The 18,627-nt window shown below is 41.3% G+C and overlaps 1 protein-coding gene across 1 annotated transcript in view; it reads left to right on the forward strand.

Annotated features, from left to right (window-relative positions):
- LOC127573617 (calpain-5-like) overlaps positions 1–18,627 on the forward strand; it is a 110,909-nt gene that overhangs the window by 88,319 nt on the left and 3,963 nt on the right. The window contains exons 6-11 of the mRNA XM_052021996.1: positions 3,538–3,615; positions 5,608–5,803; positions 7,306–7,428; positions 8,831–9,027; positions 15,016–15,137; positions 17,548–17,684. Of these exons, the coding sequence (XP_051877956.1) occupies positions 3,538–3,615; positions 5,608–5,803; positions 7,306–7,428; positions 8,831–9,027; positions 15,016–15,137; positions 17,548–17,684 (853 nt within the window). The remainder of the gene's footprint in view (positions 1–3,537; positions 3,616–5,607; positions 5,804–7,305; positions 7,429–8,830; positions 9,028–15,015; positions 15,138–17,547; positions 17,685–18,627) is intronic.

An 18,627-nucleotide genomic window follows, 5' to 3' on the forward strand; every position in this document is an offset into this window, starting at 1 on the left:
CTAAATTGGTACCCTCTAATTCTAAGACTGTGCCCTCTAGTCCTGGACTCACCCACCAAGGGAAACAACTTTGCCACATCTACTCTGTCCAGTCCTTTCAACATTCGAAATGTTTCTATGAGGTCCCCTCTCATTCTTCTGTACTCCAATGAGTACAGTCCAAGAGTCGACAATCGCTCGTCGTATGTAAGCCCTTTCATTCCGGGAATCATCCTCGTAAATCTTCTCCGAACCCTCTCCAACATCAGTACATCCTTCCTAAGATAAGGGGCCCAAAACTGCACACAGCATTCCAAATGAGGTCTCACCAGTGCCCCGTAGAGCCTCATCAACACATCCTTACTTTTATACGTTATACCTCTCAAAATGAATGCCAACATAGCATTCGCTTTTCTTACCACCGATCCAACCTGGTGGTTAACCTTTAGGGTATCCTGCATGAGGACCACCAAGTCCCTTTGCACTTATGTACTTTAAATTTTCTCCCCATCTAGATAATAATCTGCCCATTTATTCCTTCTTCCAAAGTGTACAACTGCACATTTCTCAGCATTGAATCTCATCTGCCATTTCTTTGCCCATGCTCCTAAACTGTCCAAGTCTCTCTGCAACCTTCCTGTTTCTTCAGTACTCCCTACTCCTCCACCTATCTTGGTGTCATCTGCAAACTTAGCCACAAAACCATTTACTCCATAATCTGTCATCGATACGCAGTGTAAAAAGAAGCGGCCCCAACACCGACCCTTGCGGAACACCACTGGTAACCGGCAGCCAACCAGAACAGGATTAGTCCAAATGTAGCTTATTGTCCTTCCTATTCCCCAACACTGTCAACAACACCATCTCCCACAACCTCTCTTCCAAGGTCTCCCCTCCCTGCTTATTATATTTTAGATACTTAGCCATTAGCCTTTCCCACACCTGCATAAACCTGTGGTGCATGTCTGGCCCCACTGTTTTCATTATTTACAATCTTTGCTTTGATGACAGAACCAAAAAGCAAGGGTCAACTTCCATCTCTGCCAACAGATGGTGCGCCATTCCACCCCATTTATCATCTCCAGGAAAATTGCCATCTTGTCCAACACTGAAACCTGGAAACTTGACCAGCCAAATGTTGACATGGTGATAGGCAAAACAACATGCAACCCTTCAACCTTGAACTCTGTTTCCTCATTCCCATCCACTCCAATACCATGAGCCTGTACTTCAGTTTCATGCCATCGCTCATCTCCAGTCTGTTTCTCTCTGCTGCTGGCAAAACCCTTATTCACACTTTTTGAGCTACTGCTGTTTGGCCCTCAGTTCACCACACGATAGTTGATCTGTTCAGTCAATCCTATGTTCCTCCTCTGATTTCCTTAACTCAATAAAACCTATCCCTTCCTATTATGTTCCCTGTCATGGATCCACCTCCACTATCTTAATTCCTAGTGTCATTGACTTGAGTTAGTCTGACACACAATTGATTTAGCCAGCTATTGTCCACATCTAGCTGGATAATATCAACTACTACTAGACTTTCTTTTCATTATCAACTATTCCCCCTTGGTTCTTTTCTTTATATTTTAAGTTGCTTCTGCTCTTTTTTAGCACAAAATTCAGTTTCTTTTGTGAAGTCCACCTTAACTCCTCCAAAGGAGCCATGTTTACGCTCATAACAAGGCCTACGCCTACACCTACACCTCCACCTCCTAGCTCCATTAACTTTCTACATGCCAAAAAACTGCCTTTTTCCTTGGTTGTCTCCTTTATTTGGAAAACCCTACATGCATTGTCCCCTCTTGTAATGTCGGCTTGATTTTTGAACCTATTTCCTTGTTTCCACCAAACAAGCCTATGCTTGAACTACTATCCGCTTCTCTTAGAACATCAACACTAAGCAACTCTGTATTTTTACTTCCCCACTGCTGTCTAAAGCCACATTTGGAAGTTTATTTGACTGTGCATTGGACCAATTTTCTATTCTGCATGGTTTTAGTGCAGTGTTCTCTCAGATGTTTGAGATATCTTTCTGCTTATGAGCAGGGCCATGGAAGTGCTTGTTATCAAGTTTCAGCAAAACCGTGAAAGGAATGTAAATGGTTGTACTGTTGCGAAGTGTACAAGAGACTGCAGATACTGCATTTGCTATAAACACACTGACTCCCATAGCTACCCTGCCTATACCTCCTCCCACCTGGCCTCTTGTCAGGACACCATCCCTTTGTCTCTGTTCCTCCATCTCCACCACAGCTCTTCTCAAGGTGAGGCCTTCCATTCTAGGACATCTGAAGTGTCCTCCTTTATCATGAAACATGTCTTCCCAGTTGATGGAGTCCTCACACACATTTCCTCCATTTCCCGGACATCTGCTCTCAGACCCCTCCCCCAAGATAGAATGGAGATAGAGTTCTCTTGGTCCTCACCTTTCACTCTACCAGCCTCTACATCCTGCACAACATCCTTCATCATTTCTGCTAGCTGTAAGAGGATTCTCCCGCTCCCCACCCCCCCCCCCCCAACACCCCCAGCCCCCACCAACTTCTACCTTCCACTGGGACCACTCTCCCTGTGACTCCCTGGTTCCATCATCCCTACCCATGTACCCCTCCTTGTTCCCTGGCACTTTCCACTGCGACTGTAGGAGGTGCAACATTTGTCCCTATACCGCCTACCTCACTGCCATGTAGGGACATAAACAGTCCTTCCACGTCAGACAAAGATTCACATACACCTCCTCCAACCTTGTCCACTGCACTTGATGCCCTCGATGTGACCTCCTCTACATCGGCGAGACCAAGTGTAGACTAGGTAACAGTTCTGTGGAGAATAAGTGTAGACTAGGTAACAGTTCTGTGGACAGAGCTATGTCCACAATGGCCATCTTGAGCTCCCAGTTGCAAGCTATTTCACTTCCCCTTATCATTCTCAAACCAATGCGTCAGTCCTCAGCTTTCTCCACTGCCAGAGTGGGGCCAAGTGCAAACTAGAAGAACAACAGCTCGTATTCCATCCGAGTAGTTCACAACCCAATGGCATGAATAGTGAATTTCCCAACTTCAGGTAATCTGCATCCACTGTGTTCCTTCCTCTCTCCTTCTGATCCACCCAGGTTCCAACTGCCCATCATCCCTCCCTTATCTGGTTCCACATCACCTTCCAGCCTCTGTTTCTACCTCCACCCTCCCCTCGCCCAACCTGGCTCCACCTGCCCCCTTTTTTCCCTCTGCTCTTTATCTGTTTCTACCTATCACCCACCAGCTGCTGTCTCCCACCTCCACCGCACCTCCCGCCCCCCCCCCCCCACACCTGGCTCAATCTGCCCATCATCCCCCTATCACCTACCAGCCCCTGCTTCACCCCTCCCTTGCATCTGTTTATACTTGCTATCTCCCCTCTACACTCTAGGTCCTGATTGCAGGGTCTTGGCCCAGAAGATCAACTATCCCTCCACCTCCACAGATGCTGCCCGACTGCTGAGTTCCTCCAGCAGTTTTTTTTTATTGCAACTGGACTTTACAAGCACTTATTTATCTGATTTTTTTTTTTCTCTAGTTCACAGGAATGGAAGAAAGTGGGCAAAAAGGAATGTAAAAGAATTGGTGTTGATGTTAAGAACGATGGTGAGTTCTGGTAAGTCAATTTGTTGTTTGGATGTTGCATTTAGAAACTATTTCAGGATGGGCCAGAGACAGAGGAACAGGGTGCTGGTGTCTTAGATGCTCCATTGGAAGTCACGGTAGAGGCTGTCTATGGTGGGGTCAGGGAAGAGAAGAACAGAACCAGCAGGGAAAATAGTTCAATTCCCCCCCCGCCCCCCCCCCCCCACCTGCACTAGTCCCTTTACTGTAACAGTTGTTTCTCCTTTTCTTCTCTCACACTTGTGTAGACAAAAGGAGACCTTTATTGATTAACACTCCCTTTCTCCTGATGAAGCCTATAGGTTGTCCAATAAGCACATCTCTTTAGAATGCCTCAGGGAATTTTTGAAGTAATTGCTGATAGTGCTCTGGCAAAAATATGCTTCAAATATTGTCTTACATACTTTACACCCACCCAAATATTTAGACCTTGGTTTAACCTCTTATTCCACAACGCCTCCTCTGATAACCCTCGGTATGCACTGCAATGTCTATTTATATTAAACACTCCTAGAGTTGGCTCTAAACACGCAACAAATAGCTAAATGTTGCCATTCAGTCTGAGAGACCCAGATTTAAATGGCATTAAAGTCTATTAAATTTCTCTTCAATGCTCCTTTCAAATCTCAGTTTACTATTCTTGGTTGTCTGCTATTACAAGTTCAGGATACTGATTAGGCTAACTTAAACAACAGTGACAATACTAATCAGAAATGATTCAGAGAAATTAATATCACACTTTTACAAAGGAAAGCATCATTGGGCTATACTTGTTCAGTTGATCAAAAGCTTAATTGAAGAGATTGTCTTTATGGGGTGCTTTAAAAAGAGGAAAGAAAATTCTTGCGATAGGCATGGCTGTCAGTAGTTTAGTGATTATAATGGGGATGCTTAAAAGGATGGAAAAAGAGGAACATGGAGATCCTGTACAACTTTAGGACAAGAGAATAATTTGGGAAAAAAAGATTGAGAATTTTAAAATTAATTCTGCTGAACTCAGCAAGTGCACTTATACATCATGAGGATGTCTGGTGCATCAAGTAAGAAGTTCAAACTGGGACATTTGAAAGTGTTCGTCAAAGCTCAAGCATAATTGGTTAAATGTCAAACGTGTTTTACCTTATGGTTTACTCTTTCATACTGGTGAGAATTAGACAAAAAATTGTTGCGTTCCCTAAAAATTGAAGCTTGATAATGACAAAATTCATCCCCAAATTTGAAACCATGAATTTTCAGTACCTGTAATCCCAACATCAATATACACTTATCAATAATATCAATAAATTAAATTGGATTCTGGAGAGGTACTGGTTTCCAGGATTTTCAGCGACATCTACTTGATTGACTGAGCTCTCTCTCCAGTTCCCTTCAGGTATGATGATACAGAGTCATAGAGAGAGAGATCAGGGAAAGAGGCCCTTCAGCCCACTGCTAACCATCAACCACCCTTTTACACTAATCCTACGTATATCCCATTTTTTAAAATTCTCTCCATGTTTTCATCAACCACCCCCAGATTCTTTGGGATATATAAGGAAACCCAAAGGGAGAATGTGCAAACTCCACAGATAGCATTGGAGGTCATGATCAAACGTAGGTGTCTGGTGCAGTGTGGAAGCGGCTCTACCATTTGTGCCAGCGTGCTGCCCCATACCTTGTATTCAGGGGCCTTGGCTGATCCTCCAGTAACAAGTGATGCCAACGTGTTTATTCACATCCTGTTTTCTCCCCACAACTCTGACCATGTGTGTGTTTTCTTACAATTTTTTCTTAATGGTGATGTTGGCCATTTTAAATGGAAAAGTTCCTTTAGCAAAATTCATCTCCTCAGGTAACTGATAGATACCATTCTTAAAACTGCTGGGAACACTAGACAGGCCAATTGTTCACAATACTAAATAATGAAATCTGGGTAAATGTACGGTGCATTTGTTATCATGTCCATAAATCTATTATAGGCCAATCTCTCTGGGTTTTATCTAAGGATGACATTCCAAGACTGGTGTGAACTCTTCACAAATGTAATAGCTTGTCGGCTGATCAACACGTCTTTATGGAGTATCCACAAGACCTGGGATGAGGTGATACTACGGGGGGCCTGGAGGATACATGAAGACCCAGTATGGAACCGTGCTGGAGGATGTACTAATTACCTGGACACCTTCCTGCAAAATCCCCAGGTGGGAATATTTCAAGTGCCTTCTTGAAATAGAAGATAGATGGTATAGGAGGTTGGTTTCTGATGGAAAAACTGACTCTCTCTTGCCAAAGGAACAATAACGGTTGAACTCCTTGATGGTACTGCTAGACATTCAGATCTAGAAATTTATTCATTTGATGATTTGGTGATCTTTTTCAGCACTACATGGATTCTAGTTCCTAACTCCCTCTTTCTCTACTCCCTGTGTCTGTTCCCCACCCACCACCATCCCACCCCCCCAGTCCCCTGTCATTGACACTGCTCCAGTCCCAGACTTGCCCATTTTTCTTCAGGAGCTCAATACCAGTGCATTGTGTAACCCTACCCTCATGTAAGGCTAATTTAGAGGCAAGTATCATTTTGAAAATGCTATTCCTGAACTTTGAAGGAACTGGATGATGACCAAAATGTTTGTTGATGTGCCTCACACAACAGTGGATTAACATATCATTAGGAGATGTCTAGTCCTGGATTTCTATCCTCTGTAGGGAAGGAACTAAACCCAGGTCAATAAAACGTATTGTGTACCTGATAAGCAAATGTGTTTTATTTCCCAGAACTAATGAAGGAAAAACTCTATCAGTTTTAGATATTATCCAATCCTGAGATTACGTGCTCACCGTGTTGGAGTGAGACTGAGAGAGGGGAAGGAGGCTGATGTGGAGCAGAAACACCAGCACAGAGCAGTGGGGCCAAATAGCCCCTCTCCAAGCAATTAATTCTGGGGGCAGGCATGGTAGTGTAGGGCAGGCACAGTAGTGTAGTGGTTAGTGTAACGCTATTACAGCGCCAGCGACCCAGGTTCAATTCTGGCCACTGTCTGTAAGGAGTTTGGCTGTTCTCCAGGTGCTCTGGTTTCCTCCCATATTCCAAAGATGTATAGGTTAGGAAGTTGTGGGCATGCTATGTTGGCGCCAGAAGCGTGGCAACACTTGCAGGCTGCCCCCAGAACACTCTAGGCAAAAGATGCATTTCACTGTGTGTTTCAATGTACATGTGACTAATAAAGAATCTTATCACCTTTAATTCATTGGAGGATACAACTGAATGCACATATATGTACACTCCATTACTCTGATATTGGCCCTTTGTGCACCCCCAAATCCCAGTCATTGGCAACTCTGCAGGACCCGCCGTACACCTCTCTATCTGTCATCTTCTCTCTGTTTATTCTCCTTGTAGTTTTATCTTCAGAACCACTTCCCACATTCTGAAATTTCCTCTCTAAACCCATCCACATAATACACTATGATTTCAGCCTCTGAGCTAAGGAAAAGATTGTACATTTATAAAGCAGCTTTCATTAACTCAATTTAGCCTTGCACAAAAGAAACTTCCTTTTCCTCAGATTCAACAATCCCATCTGTCCCATTTCCCCTTTTGTTTCCCCATAACACATGCCTATCAACACTCCCTGAATCTCCTGCTGCTCACCTATACTAATGGTGATTTATGGAAGCTTTTCCTTTTTCCTTTGTGTAGTATGTCTTTGACATGACCAAGGAGGAGGATGAGGTACTTATTTCACTGCAGCAGAGAGACAAGCGCATTCACAGGATGGAAGGCAAAGGCATGAACTTGATTATTGGTTTCAACATCTTCCAGGTAAAACTAATGTGAATGACTTTTATTGCAGGTAATGAGACCTGTCTACACCAACTAACCCTGGAACATGGAAACTCTGAATTTACTCCCATAATATTAAGCTTTACTTATTCTTATTCAGTTTTTTTAAGGACCACATATCTATCCCTCTTATAAATATCAGCTGCAAAATTCTATTGGTGCCAGCCAGCACCTTGCATAAGTACCATTCTATTTGTCAACATACTGTTTGCCTGTGCAAGGTATAACAGAAGAGCATGATCCTGCCCTCATCCAAAGATGCTACATGACCTTTCTCCATTAGGTGATCACTAAATAACAACTGGAAACCCGAACTCAAGTCAATTCTTGTCCCTTAGAGTGATGTTTCTTTTGTGATGTCTGTAATACTACTCTGTTTCCTATCTGAGATCAACTAAAGCAGACAAGATGCAGAATCTGACCTGAAAGACAGTATCCTACCACTTACCAGCTGAATAATCAGGAAAAGAGGCAAGATGGTTCAGGAACAGGAAATGGTCACTGGACCTAAAGAAGACAATCCATTTTTTCTGTGAATCAACCATACAAGCAAACCGACTCATAAAATCCCTCTATCCGTGCACCTCCTCAGAAATAAGTTACTCAAATTTATTTATACATGACCTCTTCAAAAGTTTTCCTTGATGATTTATTTCACAACCTTGATGATTTATTTCACAACCTATCTTCGGAACCTGACCCTCCTGAAGACAGGACTACAACCAGAACTATGTTTCTCTTTCCACAGATGCTTCCTGACCTGAGTGTTTCCAGCATTTTCTGCTTTTAACTCTGGTCTGTAAAACTTGGTCCTGATACCTTCCTCTTCAATTTCTCTAACTGCAGTGGGGCTTGGGGGTTGTTGGAAACAAGAGCTCACGTTCCTCTCGACAGAAGCGAACTGGGACCATACTGTATACTGATGTGATGTAATGATCTGTATGGATGTCATGCAAAACAATGTTTTTCACTGCATCTTGGTACATGTGACAATAATAAACCAATTTATCAATTTATAAGACCAGAAAGACAAAGTCCAAGTGACTTTGGAGATACGAGAGACTGCAGATACTGGAAATCTGGAGCAACACACAAAAAAATGCTGGAGGAACTCAGCGGGTCAGGCAGCATCTATGGAGGGAAATGAACAGTTGACGTTTTGGGCCGAGACCCTTCATCAGAACATCAGGGTCCTGATGAAGGGTCTCGGCCCGAAACGTCAACTGTTCATTTCCCTCCATAGATGCTGCCTGACCCGCTGAGTTCCTCCAGCATTTTGTGTGTGTTGCTCCAAGTGACTTTAGTGCCAGAAAATTTTTTAAAAAACAGCAATACACTTAAAACTTTTCTTGGCCATAAACCACACTGCTCTTATTTCAAGGTGGAACTTAACCGAGAGTACAGATTGCACAGTTTCTTTAAGAGAGTGTCCACGTCAGATTACAGTGCAACGCGAAGTATTTTCCTGCGAACAGACCTGAAGAAGGGACGTTACGTCATTATCCCGACTACCTTGGAGCCAAATGAAGAGGGTGATTTTCTGCTGAGAGTCTACACAGACAGGGCTTCTGGATGCAGGTATTCTCCAGGAATCTGGAGATAATATTCAACCCCTTTATAATACCTTATGAGAAATCTTAGTTCTTACAAATTGTGTATTCATAAATGTCTACTCCTACTTTAAATAATTTAACTAAGCTAGACATCAAGGACACTTGAAACAAATAGAAGTAATATGAAACAATTTAAATAAACCAGACACTGTACTAAACGCAATGAGATGCAACTAATTGCTGAATGGAATACTGCAGTGTTCAGTCATCACACCTCAGTTGGTGTTGCTATGGATATATCCTCTAATCATATTTCTGTTCTTTTCCTGAATCTAGTCATAGCTTTCTCTTGCAAACTTCTTTGTTATTTCACTTCCGATAAAGTTATGGTTTCTCCCAGTAGCGAATTAATGGTCAAAGGTTGTTCGGTAGAAATTAGTTCTATGTTGTGTGTGCCAAATACGTGAAGCCATATTCACCTTGAACTGCATTTCTGGAGCATCAGAGAACTCTTTTCTCTCAACAGTGTTAGCTGCTGAGGGGTGACCTGATATAAAAATTATAATGTATATAAAATTATTATATAAAGTTATGAGGGGCATAGATAGGGTAGATAGTCTTTTTCCCAGGGTGAAAGTGTCAAATACTAAGTGAAGATTTAAGGTGCGGGGAGGGAAAGTTTAAAGGAGATTTATGAGGCAATTTTTTTTCCTCACAGAGTTGAAGGTGCTTGCAATGTGTTTCCAGGGGAGGTGATGGAAGCAGATATGATAGCAACATTTAAGAGACATTTAGACAGGCAAATGAGCAGGCAGGACCTGGAGGGATATAGACCATGCGCAGGCAAATGGGATCAGTTAAAATTGGCATCATTGTCTGTACAGTTCCTGTGCTATACTGTTCGACATTCTGTGTAAGATCTGCTCTGCTATTGATTCCTGAGAATTAATTCTCAGTCTGCTTAAGCTTGCAACAAGCCCACTCTATCCCAGTACAAAACTCACTCTATTGCATCTCTCCTGATCTGCTTCTTGCAGCTTAAGAAGCTGCTCAGTGCCACAGCATTAATTCTCATTGCTTGAATTGTTCACTCAGGAATTCAGACTGCTCTCTCGATTAAAACTGTGTTAAGCAGAAAAATCAAGATAATGTAATTCTTTATTGCACGTGATTTAATTTTCAAAATTCATAGATGCAAAACAAAGTCCAATCAACACAATCTCCACATACTTCCCATTACTTGGTGCATTTACAACACAGCCACCATTTCTGTTCCAGCCCATCATGATCCCTTAACTTCTCTCAGCAATAGATCATTATATCAGTATTGTTTTCCATGTCTTTTGGCAGTAATGCACAGAAAAATGACATGGCCAGTAGGATTCTCCTGTGTACTGAAATACCCAATACATGTATATTTTAGTGTACGGGGGTTCATAGTGCACAATATTTGATCTCCAACATCACATCCAGATCCCAGGTCTGCTACAGGACCTGGTTCCAGAGAGAAAATATGCAGAATATCCCTGCTTAAGGTTTCTTTTACAAATTGCCAAGCTGGCTTATTGCATGTGTATTATGTTGCTTGTGCACTCTTTTGTTGATTCCTCCTGTTTAAGAAAATCTAGAATCTACAGCATGACTTGTGTATAAACTGAAACCCAGTTTTAAAAGCTGTGATGCAGTTAAAGTGACATATTTGCTGGCAAATTTAGGTTCAGATGACTATGGGCTTGATGTGATCCACCTGATTTTGGATTTTGGCAAGAGCTTCAATATCACCTTTTAATTGTAGAAATAAGCACCAACATACTCTGACACACCTATAAAATGGAGGAAATAGGTGCATGCTTCTCTACACACCAAGGCCATCCACACGGAGTGACACTAATAGCACTTTCCTATTTGGAGGGGGGGGGGGGAAATCTTTCCTAATATCAATTCATTAAGGAAAAGGGCTCCGAAATCAACTGCACTATTTCATTTGTGAAATGTGCATTCTTTTGCAACTTTATAAATTTAATTAACAGTGGAGAAAACAGTGATTTGTTACTGTGTGTAGCCTTTCCAATAGATCCCACCATGTGGACAGGGCTGCAGCTTATTTATAATTACACTGCTGACATGTTATAGTAACATTTTTGGTCCTGGGGAAAAGGCTATAAATTATTGCCTAAGTGCCTTTATTTAAATGAGACCCCTGACAACTGGAATGCCTGATTATTGTCCAAGATTTGCAGAGTGAGATTGAACAGCGACAGTTCTCCCTGAGTTGTAACACGGGCACATTCCTGCTTTTAATGATTGGAACTCATCGGCTCCACCAACAGACACTCAGCAGTACTACAGCAGATTATGCTGCAGAAGAACCACAGTTTTATTTAAATTACTGAATGATACTTTAAAGTGGCAGACTTTAGAAATCTGAATCATATGAACCTTAATACTTATATTTAATTTTACAAAGAACAATGAAACATTCTTGAAATAGTGGAAGAATTTTGCATAGAGAGAGCACTTTGGCCCATCGAGACTCTGCTAGCTTATTCTAAGAGCAATCCACTTAGTCCCATTCTCATGCTCTTTCTGCATTTCTGTTTTTTTTTTCTCCTTCCAGTATTTAGCTATTTCTGTTTTGAAGACTATTATTGATTTCTACCCAAATGCCAGTTGTATGATTTGTGTGTTCATTTTTGCTTTCTTCTTGGGAATTTTAATTGCAGAGTCCAATGAGAACCTTTGGGTACATCCACTGTAATAAACTGGCTGCACCGGGAGTACTCTGGCCTTACAGATTCATTCAAAGTACACCTGCTCTATGGGAAAGACAGCAGGAGCCAGGCTATGTTTAATCTTAACATTTGATTTGATTTATATTTAATGTTTAAAATAGTAAACCGGCAGCATGTTTGTAACTAGAACGAAAATTATTTTGACATCCCTCAGGAGTTTTAACAGGAGTAAATACCTATTTTTCCAATCTCTGTTTAACTTTTTTAGTTGGTTTTAAAAATTATAAACCTATCTTTACCAAGGGAGCTCAAGCGGACCTCAAAGGGAGATGGTAAGGTGGAGGTCAGGCGGACCCGAGAGAAGCAGGGTGGACCTCAGGTGGACCTGAAAGGGAGAGGCAGGGTGGAGCTCAGGCGGACCTGAAAGGATGATGATCCAGCGGACCGTGTAGGGAGAACCAGGAGCAGGAATGGGCAGAGTGATGGGCAATTGACCAAGGAAGTAGCAACGGTCATGGGCCGCAGGGTAAAGCAGGAGAGCAGGGTGATTGGTAGTGGACGGCGAAATGCGAAGAGGGCGCAGACCCTGCAGGGCAAAGCAGAAACGTTGAGGGTAAATAGGATTAGTGTAGGTAGCACAAGGGCGGCATGGACGAGTTGGGCTGAAGGGCCTGTTTCCATGCTGTATAATCTATGACTAAGGTTTGTCATTCAATTTGACAATAACTTGCAGTACGTAGCACCTTTTAAGTTAACATAACACTGCACTGCACTTCAAGTGCAGAACCAATCACCAGTTGTAATTTGAAAGATAATTGGCAGAAAACATTGCCAAGAAGATAGTTTTTGACGTTGATGGTGAAGTAACAAAGTGAAAGGGGCTTAAGTAAAGGTTTGCATGGTGGAATCTTGTGTTGTCACTGATGATTGCCGGAGGTATGTTGGGGTTCTCTCCAGGACCAGATTCTGAAGAGAACAAAGTGTATGGTGAAACAATTTGTAGTTGATAGATGAGGTGAAGCCACCAAGGGATAGATAAACAAGAATGGGATTCAAGATCAATTAAGTCATTCCATTGGAACCACTGTAAGGTTACATGATGGTAAGTGTTCTATTCTTTCTTGACAGAGAGCTTTAGCACCAATCTCAGCAAACTATCCCCACTGGCCCATCTCACATCTATCATTCTTTGTATCTCTCCGAATCATTCATAAATTCAGTGTAAATTTGTTCTCTAGATGTGTATCCAGAACTGTGTAGGGATCATCCACTCAGAGGCCTGATTGAACATAAGAGTAAAACTCAAATCTAAACCTGGCGTGAGCTTGAAGACAGTTTTGTTTGATACCAGTTCTGACATATATATCTTCAAGCTTGAAATTACTCACAAACATTTGTGCATTTATTTATAAAGTGCCAGTCAGCCTGTCCTACCCAGGCATGAAGATTTATAGTTTTCCTGATGCTCAACTCACACACAGAGTTGGGTGCTCATGGACTCAGGTGGGACTGTCCCACACTAAGCCCAAGAGCATTCCTATAAAACCACTGCGGTTATCAAATAGACAGTTCTGGATGGATTGAAGTACAGTTTCCTGGCTTCCATTGATCAGAGTTTCTGTTCATCTACTTAAATCAGTTTTTAATATCAGATTTTCTCTATTCAGATTTAGAAATAATTCATTGGCCAAACACTGCTTGAGAGATCCCGTATGACGAGATTGCATTGAGGTCAATCAGTAGTTGCTTGCTAAGGGTAGAATAGATGAGAAATTCCATGCTCTGTAACCAGAAATATGCATTCAATGGGTTACCCAAGTTAGATGGAGCTCATCATAAAATTGAGATGGGTTTACGGTGGTTGTAAATGAATTTCCCTCGGGTGCAGCTCAGTACAACAAAACAATGAAATAAGTTGCGACTTAATAGCATTATTAGGCTCAGGAGAACAAGTTGAAATGATGTGCCATTTTCATTCCAAGAACAGTATCTAACCACAAACCTATTAACATCCAAAGTGGTGTTATTCTCGTGTTGTATTGCATGGGTTTATGATTGTGAAGATACTTCATCTTTAATGTTATGCTAAATTACAGCAGAAAACTTGATTTATAGCTAGACCTTGCCATTTTATTCAGTTACACTCCAATGCTTTTCCCTCCTGTCCTCATCTAAAGAGCTCAGTGATGCAATTCCAAGGATTGTCTCCTTCTAAGCTGAGAAGGGATTTGTTTTAATTCAAGCAGGAGACCAAAATTATGAAACATAAATACAGAATTTAATTCAAATTTTTAAGAAATAAATTTTTCCAAAATTCCATGCTGAATTTATCTATCAAAAGAGTGTATGAATGTGGAGCTTGCTATGTCAGAAGCAGGGAAATCTGGATAATCATAGGGTGGAGAAAAGAACCGGGAAGTGTGCTAATTGGCTGTAGCAATAGAGTCTTGTGTTGCTAAAATAGGCTGGATGGATTAATGACTTATTATTTTGATGCAACCCAATTTAGTCTTGCTGGAGGATGAATCTGAAATCAATTCTTTGACCTCTGAGCTTTTTATTTATTCATTTTTGAAGGAATTAGTTTATCCCTGAGACCACATTCTAATAAAAAGTGGCAAACTCAGTGTCAGCTAAACTGGAATGCACAACACAAGTCATGTGGTAGAAAGGACACCGCTTAGTCTATCTTTTAAAAATTACTTTTCAACTTATGCCAGTCCTAAGTCCTTGTTACCATTGATCTTTGTTGGTTACATATAATTTTTTTCAATACCTCCAATATTTAAGCATTGGAAGATTTGGCTATTAATTTAGTTAAGAGATATTGGCAATTGCTCTATAAAACAGTCCATCTACTTGTTCCATTTCTCCATGTCTCAAGAATATCCTAATACGACAAGTGTCAGGTTTCAACAACAGGGAGTGGTCAGTAGCAGCGGTAAAATTGACTCGGGACACAGTGTTGCATTGGACTTATTTCCCTCTTGCTGCCAAGTGCACTGTCCTTGTCTCAGTCAGTGACTGGATTGTAGCCACTTAAATAAATGCAAACAGGGTTCTCTCACTATCATCAGGACTGATTCAGTTTTAACATGGAATAGAAAATGATTGAATTAACAGGAGTAGTCAGTCAGAGATCAGTTACAGACCTCTTAACTATGGCACTAAGGATGAAGCAAAATAATAGCAAGGTAGGACATTGACCATCAATCTACTGTGACTTTTAATTGATTGTGTGTCTGGTAACACTTCCCATTTTGTTCTGAACTTTACCCTAGGGAAATGACCCTTGACAAGCCAGAGGTGACATGTTGGAACATAATTTTGCGTTATCCACAGATCGTCACACAGCTCCACCTTCACAGTGCAAGAGATCTGCCAAAGCAAGATTCCTCTGGAGGTACGGCCAGTGCTGAGCTTATGAGGTCATTCAGGCCAATGAGTCTATGCCAGCTCTCAGCACATTCCCACCCTGTCACATCCCACCACTTATTTCCACGTTGGAGACACAAGAGATTCTGCAGATGCTGGCATCTGGAGTGACACAATGATGGAGAAACTCAGCAGGTCAGGCAGCATCTATGGGGGGAAAAAGACAGTCGACGTTTTGCATTGAGACCCTTCATTGGGACTGGAAAGGAAGAGGGGAGAAGCCAGGGGAGGGGGAGGAACACAGGCTGGCAGGTGATGGGTGAGTCCAGGTGAGAGAGGAATGTAACCTATTTCACACACCCATCAGCACAACCCTGATTCTTCTGCCAGTCACCTACACCAAGGACAACTTACAATAGTCAATTAACCAACCAGCATGCCTTGAGATGTGTGAGGAAATGTGTGAGGCAGCAACAGGGAGTGTGTGCAAACACCACACAGACAGCACCCGAAGGCAGGATCAAACTTGAGTCGCTAGAACTGTGTGCCAGCAGCTGTAACTGCATGCACCACTCTGCTACCTGATATTGTAATATCTAATACCTCTGCAATGATTTTGAATATCTCTGGTTATTCTCGAGTCTCTGGCCAGACTGGTGGATGGTCTGATAGAACAAAAGCTCTTGCTGTTTGACATAAAATTACTGTCTCTATGAAAGATATTTTGATGCATACATTAGGGTATGATCTTTGTGGATTAGATTGCCATTTTGTTTTAACAGTATGTAATTGTTCTGTAGTTGACCTTTAGTACAATTGCAAACACCCTAGTGCCTGAAACAGAGACAATTCCAATACTGATATTATTAATAGGAAATATTACTAATGACTTTATGTAAAGAATGCAAGATATTCAGCCTTCTACATAATATCCTCTTGGATTTGCTCCCAGCAACCTTTCCCATTTGCAAATCCCATTTCATGTTTACCATTGGCATCTAGCTCTCTGATTTCATCAGTGCCAGTAAGAAAGAAATTCACTTATTATAGGAACCGGGGTCATGTAATCAAGCACATATCCATTCACAAGCTTCTCTGGTCTGAAAAGATGTCTGATGAACATGTTGATTTTTAATCAGCCTCATCTTAATGATTGTTCTACTTACTATATAAATTAGAAATGAACACATCGAACTTATCCAATAAATTATATCGTCAACTTATTTCCACAGCACCCTTCATGACATAGAAAAGCAGAATTTATGCTATAATGTCCCTTTTTATTCAGCTGAATACATTTCCCTGAATAAAGATAGTCTGAAATGATAGCACAATGCCACAACAGTTTGTGCTGTTGCCTTACAGTGGCAGGGACCCTGGTCCAATCCTGACCTTGGGTGCTGTCTGTGTGGAGTCTGCATGTTCTCCCTGTGTGGGCTTCTGCTGGGTGCTCCAGTTTCCTCTCTCATCCTAAAGGTGTGCTGGTAGGTTAATTGGCTAAACAATTACCCTAACTGTAGGGATGTGGCAATAAAATCCAAGGGGAGGGAGCCAATGGACATGTAGGAGAATGAACTATCAGGAAACAAGGAGAGAGAAAATTAGACTGATGGGGTTGTTCTGTTGGGAACCAGCATAGACTCAATGGGCCAAATGGCCCGTGTGTTGTAATAAGAAAGAAACTGCTGAGCTCTGAACTCTGTGAGAACCTTTTCCTCTCCCTTTGCTTCAGACAGCATGGTTCCTTTTATTTCTGGCTAGAAATTCAATTCCACATCCTTTCACAGAGGACTAATGATCGGAACATTTCTGGTTAAGGTGCAGGTCATAATATCAAATGTTTTTTTTTAAATATACAGTTATGAAAATCTATTTTGGATTAGAAATATTTGAGGGAATTACAGTTCATAAATCAAATTAGATTCTTAGGGCCAGAGGGTTTGCTAAATAGTAATTATGGCATATAAAACCATTAAAGATACCCTAACCTCCTGTAACGTTTTCAAGGAAATTTACTAAAGGCCAGTTTATAACCTGCCAAGCTGTTTATCGATTCAATTGATTGCCATCAAAATCCAGTGACGAAGGGTGCAAAACAGCACAGCATGTAAATTTGGTATTTCTATATTTAGTGTACACATGCAGATAAATCTCCACATTGCAGTCAGTTTCAAAGTGTAGTGAAGGCAAATGGCAAAAATCAGTTATACAACAACTTCAATATCATTGACATCAAGATTATTTCATGATCAAGTATTAAGAAATCCTGAAGCAAGACTGTCAAAGCAGGGTTTAAAATCAATTTAATCTAGGAATCCTGGTTGATAATTTTTTTCTATGTCCTCATCTTTGAAAAATAACTCAAGTAGAAAAAAAATTAATACACTTTATGAAAAGGCTGTAAAACTAAATCAAATCCCTTTCTTGGTGTATTCCAGGAGCAGACCCATACGCAATAATTAAATGTGAATTTCACAGGATACGTACTGCTGTTTTTAAAGACACACTGAATCCACAATTTGATTCAATCGTAACTTTTTACAGGAAGAACCCTATCCTTCCAATAGTCATTCAGGTAAGGTGCCTGTCACTGTTGGAGATCAATGGCTGGATTTAAAGTGAACAATTACATTATAGGAAAAAGATTTCTGGGATTGTCTGAGTTTGTGGACTGTGCTTGATCAAAATGTTTCACAGTATATGAAGAAATATCATTTAGATAATCTAATCATTTGGTTAAACAGCAGAAATGTTATAGGAAGGATGTAGAAGCTTTAGAGAGGGAGCAGAGGAGATTTACCAGGATGTTGCCTGGATTAGAGAGCATGTCTTGTGAGGTTAGGTTGAGTGAGCTAGGGCTTTTCTGTTTGGAGAGGAGGAGAGGTGATTGATAGAGGTGTACAAGATGATAAAGGGGCATGGACCGAGTGGATAGTCAGAGACTTTGTCCCAGTGTGAAAATGGCTAACATGAGGAGGTGTAATTTTAAGGTGATTGAAGGAAGGTATAAGGGATGCCAGAAGTAAGTTTTTTTTTTACACAGAGAGTGGTGGTTGCATGGAACGCACTGTCAGCAGAAGTTGTGGGGGCAGATCCATTAGGGACATTTAAGAGACTCTTAGATAGACACATGGATGATAGAGAAATGGGAGGGAAGGGTTAGATAGATATTAGAGCAGGATAAAATATCAGCACAATATTGTGGGCCAAAGGGCCTGTACTGTGCTGCAGTGTTCTATGTTCTATGTTCTAAATATTGTAACAGCAGCAAAAGTATGAACCTTGACTAATCCACATTACTGAGATCAGTTCTATCAGTTGCCTGCTCCCTCCTCCTGCCTCCTGCCAATGGAGATGAAATTAATTAATGTGGCAATGGAAATGAAATCAGGGATCTTCTTTTCATCAGATAATCCTCTACTTATACAGAAAATCCTGGGGAAACACTGCAATTTAGGCAGCAACTGTGGAGAAGCAAACAGTTAATGTATCAGAAGGATGACTTTCAATGGAACACA

This window comes from Pristis pectinata, chromosome 8 (assembly GCF_009764475.1).
Source record: "Pristis pectinata isolate sPriPec2 chromosome 8, sPriPec2.1.pri, whole genome shotgun sequence".
In the NCBI taxonomy this organism is placed as follows: domain Eukaryota; kingdom Metazoa; phylum Chordata; class Chondrichthyes; order Rhinopristiformes; family Pristidae; genus Pristis; species Pristis pectinata.